Source organism: Narcine bancroftii, chromosome 5, assembly GCF_036971445.1.
Source record: "Narcine bancroftii isolate sNarBan1 chromosome 5, sNarBan1.hap1, whole genome shotgun sequence".
In the NCBI taxonomy this organism is placed as follows: domain Eukaryota; kingdom Metazoa; phylum Chordata; class Chondrichthyes; order Torpediniformes; family Narcinidae; genus Narcine; species Narcine bancroftii.
Window position 1 is genome coordinate 40361915 of NC_091473.1, and position 22285 is coordinate 40384199.

Consider the following 22285-nt stretch of genomic DNA (forward strand, 5'->3'; position numbering starts at 1 on the left):
CAAAGGTGTAACCATAGCTACTTGCATGGGTCCCAGCAAGTGGTATCCTTTCATTGAATATGTGAAGCAATCCATGCTGCAAGCCTACACAGGCAAGGCTCCTCACTCTTCCTCTGTTATTCTGATTGGCTACATTGGTGATGCCTCTTGAGCCCATGATGTGCTTGCCAACTTCCACCCTGACAGATTGGCCTATCTCCTGTAACTCTCTCTTCCCCCTCTTATTGCACTAGCCCCAAGAATCTACAAATTTCTAGTTACCTAATATTTGGAATGATGTCACCTTTGTAAATTAATAGACCAATTTTAGAGATGATGCAAAAGAATGAAATCTAAAAAGAACTTTCTAGAAAAGTTTTTCTATTTCCTCCATAAATTTAGGAATAATTTTGAAGAAAAAAATAGAAGAATAAATAGACCAGTCACCTGTTGTACCAGCTTGGTTCTATCTAGAATCCTTTGACTGCTTTGGTACCCATAAAGTTATTAGCCTCTGTCTTGAAAGCTTTCATATCTTTGAGGCAGAGAATCCCAAAGGTCCATAACCTGTAAATGAAGACCTCTTCTCCCAACTCAGGCCTGAATACCCCAAATAATACAATGTATATTAATGTATATTTAGTAAAATGCCTCTACAGCACGGTCACTGAGCTCCTGTATCAGGTGAATTTCTTCTTAAAGCAAATGTTATCTCATATTAAGAGATGGTGTTGTATGAACACATTGTTTATTTGTCAAATACAAATCATTTTTCATTTTAAGAAATTTTCTTTCTCCCTGTAACTACATTTCAAGATGCTTGCCTAGTTTTTACTCATACCTTGAAGAAAGGCTCAGGGCCAAAACGTTGGTTATGTATCTTTACATCTATGGACCTTGCAAGGCCTGCTGAGTTTCTCCAGCATTTTTGTGTTTTTACTCCAAACAAAGCATCTGCAGATTTTTATGTTTCACTATATAGTCACTATCCTTTTAGCTGACCTACATAATAAATGCATATTTCCTTGTTATCCAAAAGATATAGGAGTCTTATCAGAGATAAAATAATTTTAATGTTAGTTACTTGATTAAATATTGGTTCTTCTGTTTTCAGATATATACCCTTCACCAACAATGATGACAGGTATGACATATTGGCTATTTAATCTTTTGCTTTGTCTTGCTTTGTATGTCCTCGCCTTTCAAGGATACAGAATTTAATGGTTAATATTCTTGATTAAAAATATAATGCAGTGAATCAAGTTAAGATTAATTATTTAGATTTCAAATTCAATAAGAACATAATCACTCTTCCCCACAATGTCCAAGGTTATTATTTAGCTTGTTCCGTAGTCAAATAAATTATTTGTATGTCCTTATAATACTGATGAGGAAAACTATTTTGAATACAGTCTGCAAATTTAGTTTTCTCAGTTTAACAAAGTTTAAAATTTCCCATGGTTAATAGATTATCTTTGTTCAGGATGTCTAATTTCTTGATGGAGCCTATTTTGAGATTGAGTGTGTTCATGTTTAGTCAGTTTTCATAGAATGCTGTAATTTTAGTAGGTTTTTTTTATTCTAATTTGAGTTGTTAGATGAATGGTTTAATTTCAAAACAATTGTTTTGGCAAACTGAAACATTGTGCTTCAAATCTAGTCAAATAAACCAATGGCTATCAAAAATCAATTAATCTTATTCACTCGACTAAATCATTTCACTACATACAGCTAATAATTAAATTTTAAATGTGATATGAATTTTAAAAAGCTTGGAATGCACTAAACTGAACACTATCTCCAATGAAGATTTTTACATTTCATTATCCTATGAATAGATATTTGCTTTTTCAGATGTACCCCATCTTATACCACACCATTACAATCTTACAATAGGTAAGTTTTTTGAGCAAATTTAACAAATCTTTGATAATAACATTAAGATCCATCTCTCTCTCTCACCACTCTTCTCCTGCTCTCTACTTTTATTTCAGGGTATTGCCTATGGTAGTGGCAGTACAAAATGTTACATTTCATGGAATTTTGTTGTGGTTTCCTCGCATGTTTAAATCTTGTTGGATTTGGTGCATTTTACCTGGCTTCAAAGTGTATGAAAGATTTTGTTCTAATTTTCAAATTATTACACAAGAACACTGGAAAAAATAGGAGCAAGTGAAGGCCATTTTGCCCATCAAGTCTACTCCACCATTTAATAAGATCATGACTGATCTGGCAGAGGATTCAGTTCCACCTACCTGGCTTTTCCCCACAATCTACTTTGCAAAAATCTCTGTGTTTTAAATATATTTAATGAAGCAGCCTTTACTACTTCCTTGTGCAGATAATTCCAAAAATTCACTGCTCTCTTGGAAAACCATTTCCTCCTAAACCTACTCACTCAAATTTCTAGTTCTAGTCTCACCTTCTTGTGGAATAAGATTTCTTATCTATGCAATTTATAATTTTATATGTTTCTCTCAGATCCCCTCTCATTCTTCTGAGCTCCAGGTGACTCAATCTCTCCTTGTAGGCAAACACCCTCATTTCTAGAATCGACCTGAACCCCTAAAGGCAGCAAATCCTTTTTAGGTAAGAAGACCAGAACTGCATGCAGTTCTCCAGATGCAGCCTCACCAATGCCCTATACATTTGCAAAATAATTTCCCTACTTTTAAATTCAATCTTTCTAGTCATGATGGCCAAAATTAAATTTGCCTTCTTGATAACCTGCTGCACTTGCAAACTAACTTCCTGCAGTTCATAGACAAGCACTTCTGCACGGCAGCATGCTGCAATCTTTTGCCATTTACAGTATGTAATCATTTGGTCTTCAATTCTTTTGCAAAATGAATGAGCTCATATTTACCAATATTATACTCTTATCAGCCAGACCCTCCTCCACTTACTTATCCTGTCTATCTCTCTGTTGACTCTCTTCATCTTATGCACAATTTGCTTTTCCATTCAATTTAGTGTCATCAGCAAACTTGGATACACTTGATTATATTTCTTTTGGTTGTGGGATTGAAGTTGATTCTGTTTCTGCATTTTAAATCCCTCATTGTATCTGTATTGTGAAATAACCTAGTCTATGACACCTTGTCAAAGGCTGAGAAAATAAAGGTGGACAACGTGGACTGGATTTTTCTCATCCAATAGCATTGTGAATTCTCTAAAGTGCTATTAAATGAAAATATGAACATAAGAACACAAGGACTAAGAAGCAGGAGTAGGCCATTCAGCCTGCTCTCTGTGCCTGCTTGTAGGTGACGATTCCCAGCTTCTAATAATTCCAATCTCAAAACACGTCACCTTCTAAGAGAAGTAAGCCTCGATATTCCGAACTGTATTTTATTCATCCAAATAGATCAAACTTCATAACTGCAGCTGTAAATAGCTTTAATTTTCCAGTGATAAAAGCGAATAAACATTTTCATACTTTGCACTTCATAAACGATGAGTAAAATAAAGCATATTGTAAATAATAATTATACTCAACTTCAAACAAATATAAATGAATTAATATGATAATAAATGATTAATAATGAATAATAATCATGATGAATAATGATAATGAATACAAAGAAAAGTTTCTTGAGAGCTCGCGTCCCTTCCATGGTCATTCCAAGAATGAGAAGAGACCTCCCAATCTGTTCAGATATTACGACATATGACATCATAGTAACTGTACCACATTGTGATGCAACAAGCCAGGACATTCTCAGAGCTCCTGCAGAAAGTTGATTGAATTGTGACCGTTAGACTTGCCAGCCTCAGTCTTCCAATGAAGTTCAGTCACTGTTGTGCCTTCCTGACAAGTGAGGAGAGGTTATTTGTCCTGGATAGGTCACTTGTTAAGTGCACACCAAGGATTTTGGTGTTCTCCACTTTCTCCACTATCAAGCAATGTGTAGCCATGTCTGTAAATCTCTAATTGCTTTAATCTATTGTGTTAAGAAAGAGGAATTTATTGTTTATGAAATTTGATCTATTTGGATGAATAAAATACAGTTCGGAATATCGAGGCTTACTTCTCTTGGAAGGTGACGTGTTTTGAGATTGGAATTATTAGAAGCTGGGAATTGTCACCTACAAGCAGGCACAGAGAGCAGGCTGAATGGCCTACTCCTGCTTCTTAGTCCTTGTGTTCTTATGTTCATATTTTCATTTAATAGCACTTTAGAGAATTCACAATGCTATTGGATGAGAAAAATCCAGTCCACGTTGTCCATATTAGCAAGTAAGACTTCCAGTGGATTTCCCATTGAGGATTAAGTCACTGCCTCCTTGAAGCTAAACAGGATTGGAAATGTTGTAGATAATGCAATGAGAATGTTAAATGACCATAGGAACTGCTCACACTAACCATCAAAGATTCTCATTTGTACAAAACAATATTTATGTATTTATTTTTGTAGATATATTATCCTGCATATGTATTATTTATCTGTATGTGTGTTATCTCTGGTTGTATGTCTGAGTGTCTGAGTGTTTTTGCACCGAGGACCGGAGAACGCTGTTTTGTCAAGTTATACTTGAACAATCTGATGACAATGAACTTGACTTGACATTCTTAATCTGTGTGTGAAGAAAAATCAGGGAGAACAAAGGAGAAAATAACTATAGGGAAATCATTCCTCTCTGAGGGTAACACTTTGAAAGGAACTGATGAGAAAAATAATAACAAAACAACAAAGTTGATGAGCCATTATTTTAAAAATCATCACTTAAAATTTCTTTCCTGAAAAAAAAACATAAGCCTTATTACAGCCCTTTGAATGATTTACTGTTTTATTTAAAAAAATCTTTTTGCTTTGTTTGTTATTCTGTGTGAATGGAATCTGATGATTAGCCACACAATTATGAAATATTTGCAAATTTGCTCTAAACATCCAGGTTTCTGTAATTGTTCGTGAAACTTTGATTCGGTCCTAAATTCAGAAAGGACTGGAAGAAATGTATCACTAAGCATGCATGAGATTACAGTGTCACGGTTCAAGTTCTGTTCTATAAAGGTGGTAATGATTGTACTGACTTTGATACTTTTTCCAAGTCGACAGTGACCCTCATTTCATAACATCAGTCAATAATCACAAGGATACAGTTTGCTTCAACATTGATGGGAAACCAAATGTAATTCTAAATCTGATCATGGATCCATATACAGGTAGGACCGTGCTTACCTTAAGCGGATACCAGGAAGGAAAAGTAGCTGATGAATTGGTACCAATCAGAAATGTAACTTGTGTTCATGAATGATGCAGAGACCTTTAAAATGACCATGGAATGCTGCCTGGCAACACCCTGGCTAAATAAAAAAAAATACCTAAAAAGGATAACAGAAGGAATAAAATAGCATAAGAGTCATCAGACAACAAAAAAGATGTTTTTTTTAAAAACCTGTAGATGCTGGAAATCAAAATGAAAAAAACCCAGAAAATGCTGGGGAAAAGATTAACAAGGACTGTGGAGTATCTTCTTCAAACAGAGAGTGGTGGGTACATGGAACAAGCTGCCAGACAAAGTGGTGGAGATGTGGACAGTTGCATTTAAAGGACATGGATGGGAAAGACTTAAAGGGATGAGGGTTGAACACAAACAAGTAGGACTAGCTTGGGTAGACAATTTGGTCAGCATGGAAAAGATGGGCCAAAGAAATGGTTTTCTTGCTGTAAAACTCTATGATGCTAAGTGCTCTACAGGTCAAAACACAACTTTGGGGATGTGATAGTACAGATTCTATCACCAATGTGTATATGTACATATGTACAGATGGTAGTGTAGGATGACTGTGATTGGCTGAAAGTGTAGCCACACCTAATGGCAGGTCTTAAAGGATTGCTCCTAGCCAGACCGGGTCATTCTGGACTGGTCGACTTACTTGTGATATGCTCTAGTCTTTTAGTTAATATAAGCCTTGGTTTGGATCAACAAGTCTTTGGTTCTTTCGACACGCATTGCAGGGGAGAGAAACCAAATAGTCATTTCAGGTCATAGAAACTTTATCAGAATGAGGGAGAATACAAAAGAAGTTCATAAAACTGCAGGAGTAAGGCAGAGGATGTCTCGGACAGAGTAAAACCATGTTTTTTTTCTTTGAAAAACACACTGTAAGTTGCTCTTTTCAACACAATGTTGCTCTGTTTTGACATTTCTATCATACTTCACATCTATTTTATTTATTTAAAATATTTAGCAACTTATTTATTTTACTTAAAATCTTAATAGTCTAATGATTTTTAAGTATCCCTGTTGAAGATATTTTAAATGATGCAAACTGTGACCCTACCCCCCAACCTACTTTGGGAAGTATGATAACAATATTTGGGTCAGGTCTTCCATTAATATCCAACTCTGGGTGTGAAAGGTCCAAGAGGGATTCAGGTGATCAACAGACCAAGTTAGCACAGGCATGAGGTGTCCACAAAGTGAAAGAGAAGTTCATCACTATCCAGCAAATTGTCTTTGTACAGGCTCATTGAACTATGGATTGGACAAAATGTGCTTGTAGAGCTCATTGAAAGAACCAAAGACTTGTTGATCCAAACCAAGGCTTTTATTAGCAAAAGACAGGAGCTCTTCACAGGTGGCCGACCAGTCCGGAATGATCCGACCTGGCTCGGGACACAACCCTTTAAGACCCAGACAGTAGGCGTGGCTTAGCTCTCAGCCAATCGCTGTAAGCACAGTCTAGATACTGTAACTATATACACTATATACATTGGTGATAGATCTGTACTATCACACTGCTATAAGATATAATTGTGTGGACAGTTTATCTTAGCATAGTAACAATTCTTACAGAAAATCACAAGGCCAAGTTGTAATCAAATGTATATACAGTAAAATCCCCATTATTCGGAACCTACAAGGATCACAGATGCCAGATTATGTGAACTTTCCAGTTGAGTGAGACTCAGTCTTCCAATGCTTAACTAATGCACCTACATTAAGAATTACCATTTCAAAGACAAAAGAGAGTGAAAAATGTAAAGTTTTTTTTTAAAGTATTGTAGTCTTTAATTATGTAAAATTTACTTTAATCAGGGTAATTCTCATAACTTACAAAATTTAAATTCTGACACTGTAACAGTGTTGCACTAGCTGCTATACTAACCATGCCACCATCATAATTAACCCCCCTCCCTCAAGTTTTACGAATAAAGCCTTGTCAATGTACCTGATTCTAATAAAAATAAAGGCACTTAGTAGGCTGGGTTAGGGAGACACTTTTGGAGAGTCGCTCCAGCAGCAAGTGTCATCCCTGGTGCCACCATTTCATTCCAATGTAATGTTATTGAAATTACCCCTCCATATCCTATCCCCATCCTGCCAGCTCTAATTCAAGTGTCCCGGTCAGGCCATTTGCACACCCTACCACTTTCCTCGCGCTGTCAACCCGACTCACCTTCACGCCAGTGCCCCGGTTGGGCCCTCAGCGCAACCCATCTCAACTCAATGCAAGTGGTCCGGTCAGACCCTCAGTGCACCTTCCTCACGCTGACAACCCAACTCACCTCACCCCACAAGTGGCGACAATGAAAGAATGCACATGCATTGAGAGACACTGCAGGGGAAAATCTGCGCATGACCAACGAAGTCTCAGCATTCCCCTGCAGAGACAATCTAAAAATTTATTTATTTTGCTGGTTGTTTGAGTTTCCAGCTCATTGAAATTCCAGATAACGGGGATTTTACTGTACACAACAATAATTATTCCGGGTCATTCATCTATAGGATGTGTGAGATATAACTTTGAGTAAGATCTGTTCCATTGAAAGAAAAAAAAAAGTCTTATTTTCCACCCTAAAATACAGCACAATTGGCATAGTGGTTTGCACAATGCTATTAAAGCACCAGGTACCCAGGTTTGAATCCAGAGCTATCTGCAAGGAATTTGTATGTTCTCCCTGTAATCGTGTGGGTTTTCTCTGGTCTTCCAGTTTCTTCCAACCCTTCAAAACATATGGGGACTATAGATTAATTGAGATATTTGGGCAGCATGGGCTTGTAGGCCAGAAGAACCTGTTTATGTGCTTAAAAAAATTAGATAAAAAATGGGAAAGAATATTCCAGTACACCAAAACAACTGGATTCTAAAAAAGATACAAGCTTAGAGTGTGTAACATTAGAAACTGAATGATAATGTGTATTTTCTGGGTTTTATGGTTTCCTACTGCGCTTTCAAATTTTCACTTGATTTTTGTCAACAAATTGATTACTTCTTAATGCTGTTAATAAATTAATTAAGACAAATATAGATTTTAATAAAATTTCAAAGAAAACAACATATTCCATCCCATTCCAAGATTTTCCTTTTTCTCAACTGCAAATAATTAACCTTTTCTGGCATTTCAGATGCTGGCTCCTTCCGGGGGAGCCATCTCATTCTCTCTCTATTTACTTTATGATAAAATGGATAGTACTGAATTTTAAGTTGTCGTTGTCAGAATTGATTGGTGGTAATTAATGTGTTCTTAACTTGATATGGAGGTTTCGTGGTAAATGGCCAGTTGATAGGAGACAAGAAAATTGTAAAGAATAAGAAATTAAGCACATACTTTGGAAAGTTTGGAATTATGAACAGCAATATGGATGTAAAAATTGAAGTATCAACTCAAGAGATCACAGTCTTTCATGGAGAAGATAAGATGATCTTCCCGTGGTCAGCAACAACATCTTTAACCAAAGAAAGGTTTGTTTAAAGCAATATTTCACATGTGCTTCAGCAGCCTAAGTACAAATATAAACACAAAATACTTTACAATAATAATCTTAGTTTGTAAAACTACAGTAATATCTCCAGTATTCAGAATTCAAGCAACTGGCAAAAAAAGAGGAAATAAATTAAAATAAATAAGAATGAATGAAATTTTAAATAAAAGTTTAAAATTGTAAAAGTAGATCTTCTCCGAAGCAACACACAACCCCTCGGTGAAAATGAGAGTAAACATTCAGTCAGCAGAGCGCCCTGGTTGTGCCCTCCCACAGCAGCTATTTGAATAAAAATTTTTAAAGTTGTGTTTGAATAAAATGGCAGTGCCCAATATAAAGAGTTGGCCAATGCTGCTCATCACTGGGGCGACTCTCCCAAAGTGTCTCCCTATCTCTCCCTAGGTAGAGTCTTTCTTTATTAGTATACTATATTATGAAGTATATTAGCAGGGTTTTATGTGTAAACTTGGGAGAGGGGGCTTAATTATGACAGGGGCATGGTTACAGTGCCACCAACCAGGGTTAGAGTTTAAATTTTGAACGCTACAGGAATTACCCGATTAAAGTGAACTTTACATAATTTAGGACTGCAAATTATAATTACTTTACATTTTGCACTTTAAAAAAAAACTATTTATTTTAAATGCAGATACAGTATATTAATTAGGCATTATAAGAGTGTGTTTCAGTCAACCTGATAATTTGCTTATTTGGCATCTGCAATCTCTGTAGGCACTGGATACTGGGGATTTTACTGTAGTTCTCTTCATAGATATTGATTTTGGTTTATCTTTCTAATGTTTAACTCATATTATTGCAAATGCATGAATAAAAATCCAAAACAAAAGTACAATTGTTATGACCCCAGAGGACCCCAAAACCTAGCAGCAATAGATATTCACCAAGACAAATGGTTACTTAAACAAAAGTTGCTTTTAATTTTCTTTAAACATGAAAAAAGAATCACACTTTAATTTATTACTATTAAGTTAACTAACCTAACTTAACCCCCTTCTAATTCCAAGTGCACGTGTATGCAAGTCCAGAAAGGTTCTTTGATTCACAGTCCAATCTCACTTCTTATTCCTCCAAGTTTACTGGTTGAAGGCAATTCTTATACTATGCGCAGAATTTAACATTTATGAAGTTCACCAGGCTTTGATGTTTGAAAGGTAAATGGTTTCCGCTCAGGAAGGTTCTTGTCGGTTTTCAGAGAGAGATTTGTTATTTGCTAGACACCCATAACTGATTCCTTTTAATCAGCCACTTCAGTGTTTTGCCAAAAAACTTGCCCCATCAGGGTTCTCCAGATAATAATCTCTTTCAGGTCACCACAGAGTTCCTTTTCGTTTGAGATTAGGCAGCCACTCTCCTCTTGCATGAACCACAAGGGCTTTGACCAGGCTGAACTAAGCACTCACAACCCGTCTTCTAAATGGGGTTTTCCTCAAGCTTGCCAGCTTGTCCTGTTCCAGTCCCTGCTGCTGCTGCTGACTGTTACACTGCAGAAGTGAATTCTCTCTCTCTCTCTCTCTCTCTCTCTCTCTCTCTCTCCCCCCCCTCTCTCTCAGAGAGAAAGCCTGTTTGACTCTCTGCTTGCAAAACCACATGACCCTCTTAGAACAGCAAGTTCCACTCCAAACAGCCTGCGGCTCCGACAAGTCCTTTCATCTGTTGCCTTTTTGTAAACAACAATCCATTAGTGAAGTCTCTTGGGCACTCTCCAAAACTTTTGCAAAGGCTCTTGGTGCTGACATATCTAGCATGAGCAGAGCTCCAGTATTTTAAATAAGATCTGTTTTAAACCTTTTTTTGTAACCTACACTAAAAAACCTGCCCAATATCTCTCCCAAAAACATATCTATATTCAATTCAAACACAACATAATCTGTCACACAATTAGAACTAAGAATATTGCATATTGAAACCAAAACAGCAAGATAGGTGCATAAACAAAAATAAGTGAAGATTCAGAATAATGAAATAACTGAACCAAGCTTAATCTGATCTGAAACAAATTAAAAGAAAATAACCTCAAGACAAACAATTTTGTAAGAGAGATTTTTTGATAATGTTTTACTGTATTGTCCAGAAGGCCTAAACCATCTCCAGGTCTAAATGGATATTCCAGTGCCAACATGTTAAAATAGTGTTACAAGAGCTGAAGCCTGTACAACATCTACTGCTCTGCCCTCTGCCCACTGTCTACATGGTTCATGATCTTTCCAAGACCAACACAAGTCTTGAATTGTACCTGCTAACTCTCTTTTTGTTGCTAAGAAATCAAAAAGAGAACAGCAAAGAGAACCATAAGAAGTCTAAATGAATCCATTCTTTGAATTTGAATAGCAACTAAGTAATACAGAGTACGTGATATAAGTTTTAGAATAATTGAAGTGGAAGGATAAAAATACTGTTGACACAGAAGGAGCTAGGTGAGATAACTCAAGAAAATTAACACATATTATGTAAGAAGTAAAATGGAATGTTGCCACCAGACCATTCAAACACTGAATTAGAATTTGTGGGGTTTTGGTTCAGAGATGGTAAAATGAGAGAACAGAAATATACAACTCCATCCAGAACTAGAGATTGATGGCCTGCCATCTGGTTAAAATCAGATCTCCAGGTAAACAAGTTGCTCTCACTATTTAAAATATCAAAATTATGCAGAAATGTTATCCATCCTCTTGCATAAAACTAACCAAGAAAGACTCCAGTTTCAGCCAAGAAACCCATCATGTAGCCTTCAGATAGCAGGGGAAATATTATAATCAGTTGCCTTACAACTGATTGAAGGATTGGAATGTCTTGACAACTCAGAGAACCATGACTGACCACATGATGGAAGTTTGAAAAATGTAACATAGAGAGGACTTCTCCATTGTCCCATTTATAAGACAATGACTCCATTTGAAATCAGTTTTTATTGTCGATAAAGCTTTGTGAATAGTAATATAGTGTAAGGGAATAAAGTGTATTCTCTTGTCTTTCTTTTTGATTAACCACTATAACGTCCTAGAATATCTCCTCATTATACAAAGTTCAGGTTGTGTTGCTAAGATTTCATTGCTCAGCCTCTCTCCTGTTCAGTTGGTGTATTTGTTGATCTTTCCTGTTTTCATTCTACTCAGTTTAATCTTTTTAATATCTTTCTATTCATTGCATACATCTGTTCTCATTGCCATTTACACTTTCAGGTCCATTTCCCACCAACACCCAAAAAAGTGCCTGATTTTTTTAAGTTACATTATTATAAAACAAATGAAGTTGCAAATTGGAATGTAGATTTCACTAAGAAACCTTAGTGTACAATAGTGTTCAAGAAGAGTGCCTTGTGACCTGATACAAGTAATAGTGAGAGGGACATGCAGAAGTGTAGGATGGAGTTGGGATTCTTTGGTTCTGCCAGTGTCGAGAGGCAAATGTATGGATTGCAACCAATTGTCCCATCTCGAAGTAAGCTGATCAAAATGAGCTACAAGAGGTCAATTGAGTAGTGCCTTGTTCATTGCATTCATGTAAATAAAAGTGATTATTATAAAATTGATTGCTAAATTGAACAGTTTTGATAGATTTACTCATAGATTTTCAATATTCAGTATAAAAGTCAAAACATTACATTAATTATTTCTAAAATGTATTTCCTAGTTTCTCAATCTCAATAATGAAAGAAAGGAATCTTACGCTCACGATGGGAGATGACGCCACATTTGTAATTGTACTCCATCGCGTCTGGAAATATCATCCTCTACACAGAGACTTTCTAGGGTTTTATACTCTTGACAGCCACAGGTTCTCAAATATTACCCATGGATTACTTGGTATGTGGAATATTTACCTAATTATCTGGTTGGTCAAATTTCTATCAGAAATTTCTATCCTTCTCTGAAAGAGACAGTAAAATTGAATGAATGTTGAGAGTATTTGAGTCCTGGATCTCAAATAAATAATGTAGTTTATTATTCTGGCACCCTGATTAGAGTATTCACATTCCAAACCTTATTTAAAATAAACTTTGATCCAAATTTAATTTAATCTAAAGTGCTATCAAAATGGGCACTGAACGGTTTATGGATGGAACGGTTAGCGTAGCAGTTAGCACAGCACTATTACAACACCAGCGATCTGGGTTCAAATCCAGCACTGTCTGCAAGAAGATGGTATGTCCTCCTCGAGTCTGCAAGGGATTCCTCCCGGTGCTCCGCTTTCCTCCCATCCTTCAAAAGTGCACAGGGAATGTAGATTAATTGGTATTGGGGGGGGGGGGGCAGGAGCTTGTGTGCCAGAAGGGGCTATTACCATGCTGTGACTAAATTTAAATATTTCAAAATCTTGCACTAAAAATGCATTGAATAAGATGGAGAAATGAGCACAAAATGTAGTTTAATTGCAAAAAGCTGATCATAGCATTTTATAGCTTTCACCCATGATTAATAAATGATCCAGATTTGTGGACATTTCTGCATTACCCATGAAAATGCTGGCAGATATGTATTTCTGTGCATGTGTGTACAAATTTGGAAGCTCCACCCATGCTGCTTCTATGACTCCACCTTGACAGTGGACTCAGTCAAATGATGAACATTAGAAAGAGGAGCAAGTGTAGACCATCAGGCCATCAACCTGCTTCACCATTCAATGCGATCATGGCTGAACTGATGATGGGCTCACCTCCACCTACCTACCTTTTCCCCATATCCCTTAATTCACCTACTATGTAAAAGTGCATCTAATCCTGTCTTAAATCTATTCACTGAGATAGTCTCCATTGCTTCATTTGGCAGTGGATTCCACAGATTGCCTACCCCCTGGGAAAAGCAAGTCCTCCTCATCCCTGTCCTAAATCTATTCCCCTAACTCTTGAGGCTATGTTCCCTAGTTCTAGTCTCCCCTGCCAATGGAAACAACTTGTATACCTCTATGTTATCTATGCCTTTCATAATTTTAAATCTTTCTGTAAGATCCCCTCTCATTCTTCGTAATGACAGTGAGTACAGACCCAGACAACTCAATCTCTCCTCTTATGCTAACCCCTTCATCTCGGGAATCAACCCAGTGAATCTCCTTTGCACCTGCCTCCAAAGCCAACACATCCTTCCTCAAGAAAGGAGACCAGAATTGCATGCAATACTTCAGATGTGCCCTCACCAGTACAGTTACATAACTTCCCTGCTCTTAAATTCCATCCCTCTAGCAATGAAGGCCAACATTCCATTTGCTTTCTTGTTAGCCTGCTGCACCTGCAAAACAACCTTTCGCGATTCATGCACAAGCACTCCCAAGTCCATCTGCATGGCAGCATGCTGCAATAGTTTGCCATTTAAATAATATTCTTATCTTCTATTTTCCTTCCAAGGTGGATAACCTTACATTTGATCTATCTTCTAGACCCTTGCCACTCACTTAATCTATCTATATCTCTTTGTAGACTCTCCTTAACTTCTGCACAATTTGCTTGTCCATTCAATTTAGTGTCTTCAGCAAACCTAGATACACTACACTCAGTTCCTTCATTTGTTTATCATGAACAGTTGCAGGCCCAGCTTTGACCCCTGGGGCACACCACTGCCAACCAGAAAACATCCCTGCACCCCAAATCTCTGCTTTCCATTTGTTAACCAATCCTCTATCCATGCTAGTACATCATTCTATGCATCATTATCTTTTGTATAAATTTTTTATGTGTCACCTTATCAAATGTCTTCCATAAATCCAGGTAAACAATGTAAGCAACGTCCATCTGCTCCCCTCTACCTACTGCACACATTATATTCTCTGTGAACTCCAGTAAATTTGTCAAACAGGACCTTCCTTTGCTGAATCCATCCTGTGTCTGCCTGAGGGATCCACTTCACTCCAGATATCTTGTTATTTCTTCTTTAATGATAGCTTCAAACATTTTCACAACTATAGATGTTAAGCTAACTGGCTGATAATTCCCTGCCTTTTGCCTACATTCTTTTTTGAATAGTGGCGAGACATCCACCATCTTCATATCTGCCGGGACCTGTCCAGAGTCCAGAGAATTTTGGTAAATTATAACCAAACTCTCAACTTTAGCCATTTCTGAGTACAACTTCTTTAGTAATAGCTGTTGCATCTAAGTTGTCACCTCCTATCACATGCATAACATCTGTTTTTTGGTATGTTCAAAATGTCCTCCATTGTGAACACTTTCACAAAATAGTTATTCAAAGCTTCAGCTATTTCCTCATTATCCAATATCAATTCCCCTTCTCATCTTCCAAGGGACCAATCTTCATTTGAACCACCCTTTTGTATTTTATATAATTATTGTTTTAAAATTCTGTCTGTTTTTATTTTTTCTGCTAATCTTTTTCTCATAATCTACCTTCCCTCTCCTTATTGCTTGCTTTGTGATTCTTTGTTGCTTTTAAAGTTTTCCAAATCTTCCAGTTTCTCACTGGTCTTGGCAACTTTGTGCACGAGCTTTTAGTTTGATGCCTTCCTTTATTTCCTTAGTTGTCCAGGGCTGGCTGTTCCCACCCTTACTGTCCTTGTTTTTAATTGGAATAAACTTTTGTTGAGCCTTGTGAAAAGTCTCTTTGAAAGTCTTCCACCATCCCTCAACCATCCCTCCATATAGCTTGTGTTCCCAGTCTATCATGGAAAACTCCCCTTGTAGTTTCCCTTGTTTAGGCATAACATACTGGTTTTAGACCAAAATATTGTACCCTCCATTTGTATGATAAACTCAATCATACTGTGATTATGCTTTCCAAGAGGATCCCTAACTACAAAATTGCTAAGGGTACCATGTTCCCTTGTAGATGCATTCTATGAAGTCCTCCTCAGGTTGCCTCAACCAACCTGATTCACCCAATCTAAGTGCATGTTAAAAGGTCTGCATGATAACTGCTGTTCCATCCTTGTATGTCTCCGATATTTCTTGATTTATTGCCTATGCCATTCTTTTTGTTTTCTTTGGCTTGGCTTCGCGGACGAAGATTTATGGTGGGGGTAAATGTCCACGTCAGCTGCAGGCTCGTTTGTGGCTGACAAGTCCGATGCGGGACAGGCAGACACGGTTGCAGCAGTTGCAGGGGAAAATTGGTTGGCTGGGTGTTGGGTTTTTCCTCCTTTGCCTTTTGTCAGTGAGGTGGGCTCTGCGGTCTTCTTCAAAGGAGGTTGCTGCCCACCGAACTGTGAGGCGCCAAGATGCACGGTTTGAGGCGATATCAGCCCACTGGCGGTGGTCAATGTGGCAGGCACCAAGAGATTTCTTTAGGCAGTCCTTGTACCTTTTCTTTGGTGCAGCTCTGTAACAGTGGCCAGTGGAGAGCTTGCCATATAACACGATCTTGGGAAGGCGATGGTCCTCCATTCTGGAGACGTGACCCACCCATCAGTGATTTTTTTTTTCCCTTTACTGTTCAAATGGATTCAACATTTTGCTCCTTAGATCTCGCATCATCTCTCATTATTGCCCTGATCGCATCCTAAACTAAGAGCACTACCCCACTCCCCTTACCTTCCTGCCTGCCCTTCCATATTACCTGATATCCTTGGATATTTAATTCCTAATTGTCTCCATCCTTCAACTACATTTATGTAATGGCCACTAAATCATACCTTTTTTTAACTAATTTGTCCCACAAGTTCACTGCCCTTGTTTCCAATACTACAGGCATTCAGATAAAGTGCCGTTATACCCATTATGCTTTTAAAATCTGGTCATCTTTGCCTCTTTTGCACTCGACTTTATCCTGTCTACTCTTTTGCTTTTACTTTTTCCACACTCTTCTCTTTCACTTTATCCTTCTCTCTCCAATCTGTTGAACCACTCTCCCCCACCCCCCTTGTTCAGTTTAAAGCCCTGGTAATCCTAGTTATGCAATTTGCCAGGATCCAGGTCCCATACGGTCCAGACGAACCCCGTTCCCTTTGAACATTTCCTTCCTTCCCCAATACTGGTGGCAATTTCCCAGGAATTGGAACCCACTTCTCCCACATCAATCCTTGAACCACATGTTTAACTCTCTAATTTTCTGGATCTGGTGCCAATTTGCACATGGCTCAGGTAGCGATCCAAAGACCATCTTTTTGGTTTTGCTTTTTAATTTAGTCCCTAGCTCCTCAAATTCCTTTAGCAAAACCTCTTTCCTGGTTCTACCTACATCATTGGTACCCACATGGACTGTGACGACTGGATCTTTGCTCTCCCACTGCAACTTCCTCTGCAGGTCAGATAAGATGTACCAAACCCAGGCACCAGACAGGCAACATAGCCTTTGGGATGCTCTCTGCCTGCATCAGAGAACTTTGTTTTTTTCCCTAACTATACGATCCCCGATTACCACTTCATTTCTCTTCTCTTCCCCCCTCCCCCACCTACAATGGCTTCCTGAACCATAGCACAACAGTCTGGTTACTCATCCTTCCTATAGCCCCCACTCTTATCCACACAAGTGGTAAGAATCTCAGACTTTGAGACAAGATCAAGGGCTGAGGCTTCTCCACCAGTGACTCTTGGGTCCCACTATCTGCCTTACTTGCAGCCACACCCTCTTGTACCTAACCACAGGCTGAATTTGACCACAGGAATGATCTCACTCTCATGGTGGATAAAGCAATAAAACAATCTATGACAGATTTTTAAGTTAGAGATACAGCACCCTAACGTGAGGGTGCTCAAATATACCCATGTATCCAATTAACCCTAACCCGTACATGTTTGGAACATGGGAAGAAACCAGTGTACCTGGAGTCTTTACTCATTTCATGGTGAGGAACAGCGGGGTGGGACTAAGATTTAAGATATACTTTACTGACAGTTGTTTGGATATATTTAAATGTTTGTCTTTGTGTTTTAGCAGTATATTTATTAATTTTGAAATTTGTTACCAGTTTGACGTACACAATTATTCACAGTTTTTAACATCTTTGACAGCCAGGTAAATCAGGCAGTGTCAACGTTTCAGTAACTTATTCTATTCCCATTACCATGCACTCGCTCTCCTTCCACTCAGTCCACCAAAGAGCTTTCAAAGTAAAAGACCATATTATAGCACAGGATCTCACCATTGATGATCACAATAGCCTCATTCAATGAAGTTCCTGAAGAAGACCTGCACATAGTATGTGTGGAGTTCGTTTGTACAAGCAGCTCGGCCACCAAATCTTCCTCACTGGTTGAATAACTATCCAGTTCATTATTCTGATAGGAATCCCACATTTGTTACCATGTACTGTATTTTAGACCTTTCAGTCAAATGAATTTACCTTCCTTTTAATGCAGGGCAATTCTACCATGAAGTGAAGGCTGAGATCTATAACATTCGTCCTGGTTTAGATCAAGGCAAACCTGATGCAACAATGATCATAAATGGTCACAAACTCAGAGTCACAAGGTATTAAATCCAAGATGCAATAAACTTAAGTTATTCTATTTAATAATTGGAACTTTTCTGTGGGTTTCCTTACATTTTAGGGGAGACATCAGGCATAAGCTTTTTTTTTTACACAGAGTGTGGGTGCCTGGAAAGCATTGCCTGGGTGGTGGTGGAGGCTGAAACTCTAGGGGCATTTAAGAGACTCTCAGACAGACACATGGATGAAAGAAAAATAGAGGGTTATGAGGCAGAGAGGATTTAGATATGTATCAGTCAGCACAACATTGTGGGCTGAAGGGCCTGTATTGTGCTCTAATGTTCTATGTTCTATCTAAGGGTCATAGAGAGCACTGTGATATGCTTCACTAAACTAAATCCAGATCAAAACCACAATATGAGCTGACACTTAATTGTGCTCATCAACATCACTGCTGGGAGTAATGTATACAAAAGTGGGGGTTGTGTTCAAGTGGCATCGGATATTTGTGGATTGCATCTGGAGTAATGTGTGCAGTTTCCTTATCAAAGAAGGGATGTAAATCTGTTAGAAACAGTCAGAGAAGGTTTACTGGACTAATATATGGAATTAGTGAGTTGCCCCATGAGGAAAGATTGGAGAGACTAGACTTGTATCTATTGGAATCTTGGGTGAGAAAGATACAATATCCTGAGTGTTCTTGACAAGTTGAATGTGAAGAAGATGCTTCTGCTTGTGGAAAAAATCTAGAACAAGGGTTTACTGTTTAAAAATCAGGGATTTTCTTTCCACAATGAGATATGGGACATTGGAACTCACTTCCTTAAAGGACAGCAGAAACAATGTCTTAAAATATTTCTAGGTTAAACTAGAAAACAAGGAGGTGAAAGATTGCTCTGGTAAAGGAGAATGTTTGATGGAGTTAACAGTCAAATCAGTCATGATTTTATTTAAAGGCAGTATGGGTCAAGGGGTCCAAGCAGCATTTGTGAACATAATTCATTTTGAAATCTGCTTCAATTTTTCTAAAGATCTCTATAGTTGCATAGGATTCTGGTATGATGTGCCAAAGGTTTTAACTCAGGCAATGGGTCAGAGTCTGAGCTCTGACTGTTTTGGATATGACAGTGTTGAAGTGAATGCTGAGTGTCCTTTATAGGTACCATTGGTTGTCCACTTGGAGACCTGATCATTAGCTACATAATCATGTAATAGCGCAATGCTATTACAGTGCCAGCGACTCGGTGTTAAATATTCTCCCTGTGACCTGCACTGGTTTTCTTTAAGTGTTCCAGTTTCCTCCCACTCTCCAAAATAATGTACAAGGTTGCTAGATTAATTGAGTATAATTGAATGGCACAAGTTTTATGAGGCAGAAGGGCCTTCTACCATGCTGTGTTAATTTTGTTAAAATAAATCCCATCTCAGACTATTCGTGTTGTGGAAATTTTCTGTTATGATATACAGCTGTTAATTAATTTTATTTTTAGGGGCTACCAGAAGGATTATAGATTTGATCCAAAACGTGGGAACAATATTTCATGCTGGTTTATTCACAACAATGGAAAAGGATTTATTGCTGGAACTCCTACGGACTACATTGTTTCATCATTATTTGTACCACTATATCCTTTACCTGTGATCACATGATGAAACTATCACTTTAATATCCATTGCACAGTTTTAATGTCTAATCATTTTCCATATATTATACATGGGGATTAAAAATATTACAACTGCATCCATTTCCTGTATTCTGATTCAGAGCTGGGGACATCTAAATACATAATATATTTCTTTATTCAGTCCAATGATGGTTTTCCAAAAGAGCATAGAATGGCAGGGTTAGCATAGCAGTTAGCTCAACGCGTTAAAGTGCCAGCGACTGGGGTTCGAATCTGGTGCTATCGGTAAGGAAGATGCATGGTTTCCTTTGTGTGCTCTGGATTTCTCCCACCCTTCAAAAAACCTACCAGGGTTGTTAGTCAGTTGGGTTTAATTGGGGATTTCGGGCTTGTGGGCTGAAAGGGCCTGTTACCATGCTGTATGTCTACATTATATTTTTTATTATTACTTTTTAATATAATTTTTTAAAAGTACATTTCTGAAAATTGAAGAAATCTGAAAGTAAAACTCTAGAAATATTCCTCAAATAAGCGAAGTAAAGATTTTGCTTTGCTGACCTTTCATCCGTAAATGTTATACTAATATAATCCTTTGCCATCCTTCGATGGGAAGTGCATGCCACAAGTGACCTACTCCTGATAATATCATTCTTTTGTCTTCATAAAAGTTTAGCCTAAGTGTGGCCTTGCTATTCATCTGCTTATCCTGCAATTGGATTTGGAGGAATTTTGCAGTGACTGAATAAATGGTATCTCTGCAGTGTTTTGATGTGCCTGCCTTGGATAGTCCCTGACTTTGAAGCAAGGATTATTGTTGCCTTGTAGATCATGAGCTTTGTCAGAGATCTTGATCTCCAAACTCCTTTTTATTGAACAACCAAAGGCAGTTTTGGCATACTGAACACAATGGAGAAGTTCATCAGCAATATCTGAGGGTAATGCCCAAGGTATATGCCACAGTCTCCTTCTTCCAGAGAATGATTTCTGTTATCAGAGACCTATGTTGTACATTGCAGATTAATTGGTATAAGATCTTTGGTTTGAAGATAATTAAGTGCAAGACAAATTTTCTGGGATGCTTTGAGCTGAAGTCAACCTCTGAACATGTGCATTTTCAAGTTTCCTCTTAGCTCCCCTCCCAACCCGGTCATCAAAAACTACTCCCCAAATTGCCGCATGGAAGTGCAGTGGGCATAACCTTCAACATTTGTTCATTCCAAAACAAATACAGGGAGCTGCATCAAGTACATAGTCTTTTTAGACATCCAAGAGCCTTTGATATGCCAGTAGAGTGACTGCAGGATCGGCTGCCTGCATAAATTCGTCTCTAGATTAAATCCATTTCATGATGGCATGCAAGCAATGATTTTAACTAATGGGCCCATAGTACATGCAATTTTGTTGCAGACCGGTATTACGCAAGGCTATGTTATTGTTCCAACACTTTTCTTCATCTTTCTTCACCACAACAATGCATTTCATTTCCAACAAGTTTCTTGCTGGAGCAGAGCTAAGACACTGAGCAAATGGGAATCTGTTCAACTTACAAGTTCAGTCTCTAGAATCAAGTTAAAGCTAACACCTCAATAAATCAGTTTCCTTTTTTCTTAAAATCATAAGAAATTCTTTCTATTTCGCTGTTGTAATCCCATAAAACCACAAGAGATAGGAACAGAATTTGGCCATTTAGCCCATCGTGTCTAATTCACCATTTGAATCGTGGCTTACATATTCTTCGTTTCAACCCCATTTTCCTGCTTTTTTCCCCCCATAACCCTTGATGCCTTTACTAATCAAGAGCCTATAAAGCTCCATTTTAAATACACTCAATGACTTGGCAATGGATTCCACAGATCCACCGCCGTCTGGCTAAAGAAATTTCTCCTAATCTCTGTTCTATAGGGACATCCTCTTATTCAGAGACTGAGCCCTCTGGTCAAAGGCTCTCCCACAGCTGGAAACATCTTCTCCACATCCACTCTATCCAGCCCTTTTAATATTTGGTAGGTTTCAATGAGATCCCCTCTCATCCTTCTAAACTATATCTGAGTACAGGCCCAGAGCTATCAAATGCTTCGTATTTATTCAACCTTCTCCAACATCAGCACATCCTTCCTTAGATATACAGACCAAAACTGCTCACAATACTCTTTGGTCTGGCCAACACCCTTTGCTACACTGTCAAAGTTTGTAAATAATTATTCATTTAAAAACTGGCCTCAATATGTCACATTTTTATTCTACTGGTTCTGAATCTCATTGTAACAATCGTACATTTACAACAGTCCATTAATACATGCTAACTATGTGAGAAATCAAAATTCTAGAGTAGTATTCAGACCCTAATCCAAAATTATTGCAATTACTAATTAAATGATCTGAATCTTCCACCAGTGACCAGGATTATTTTAATTGAAGGTGTTGAGAGACTTAAACACCCGTCTGTTGAAGCTGCGAGGCTCCAATCATGCCGCTGCAGCTATGCCTGGCCATGGAGTGATTTCATCCATCGAACTGTGACTTACTTGAAATCCACACTTAGCAAAAGACAAACTGCTGGAAGAACTCAGAGGGGTTGAACAGCATCTGCAGTGGTGGTGTGGGGGAGGCAAACAGAATTGTCAATGTTTCTG

At 38.0% G+C, this 22285-nt stretch overlaps 2 protein-coding genes across 7 annotated transcripts in view; both read left to right on the plus strand.

Moving 5' to 3' along the window:
* The window catches only part of LOC138763295 (inter-alpha-trypsin inhibitor heavy chain H3-like), a 132540-nt gene extending 112772 nt beyond the window's left edge, over positions 1 to 19768 (plus strand). For 3 of the 6 annotated variants that reach the window (XM_069937181.1, XM_069937182.1, XM_069937185.1), the window contains 7 exons: positions 1094 to 1123; positions 1834 to 1875; positions 5033 to 5146; positions 8473 to 8674; positions 12346 to 12518; positions 17957 to 18068; positions 19518 to 19768. In XM_069937181.1, the coding sequence (XP_069793282.1) occupies positions 1094 to 1123; positions 1834 to 1875; positions 5033 to 5146; positions 8473 to 8674; positions 12346 to 12518; positions 17957 to 18068; positions 19518 to 19677 (833 nt within the window). In that variant the 3' untranslated portion in view covers positions 19678 to 19768. The remainder of the gene's footprint in view (positions 1 to 1093; positions 1124 to 1833; positions 1876 to 5032; positions 5147 to 8472; positions 8675 to 12345; positions 12519 to 17956; positions 18069 to 19517) is intronic. The other 3 variants (XM_069937183.1, XM_069937187.1, XM_069937186.1) reach the window with 1 other exon arrangement.
* Positions 19769 to 19864: 96 nt separating this feature from the next.
* The window catches only part of nek4 (NIMA-related kinase 4), an 89900-nt gene continuing 87479 nt past the window's right edge, over positions 19865 to 22285 (plus strand). Inside the window, exon 1 of the mRNA XM_069937192.1 lies at positions 19865 to 20599. Within this exon, the coding sequence (XP_069793293.1) occupies positions 20591 to 20599 (9 nt within the window). The 5' untranslated portion in view covers positions 19865 to 20590. The remainder of the gene's footprint in view (positions 20600 to 22285) is intronic.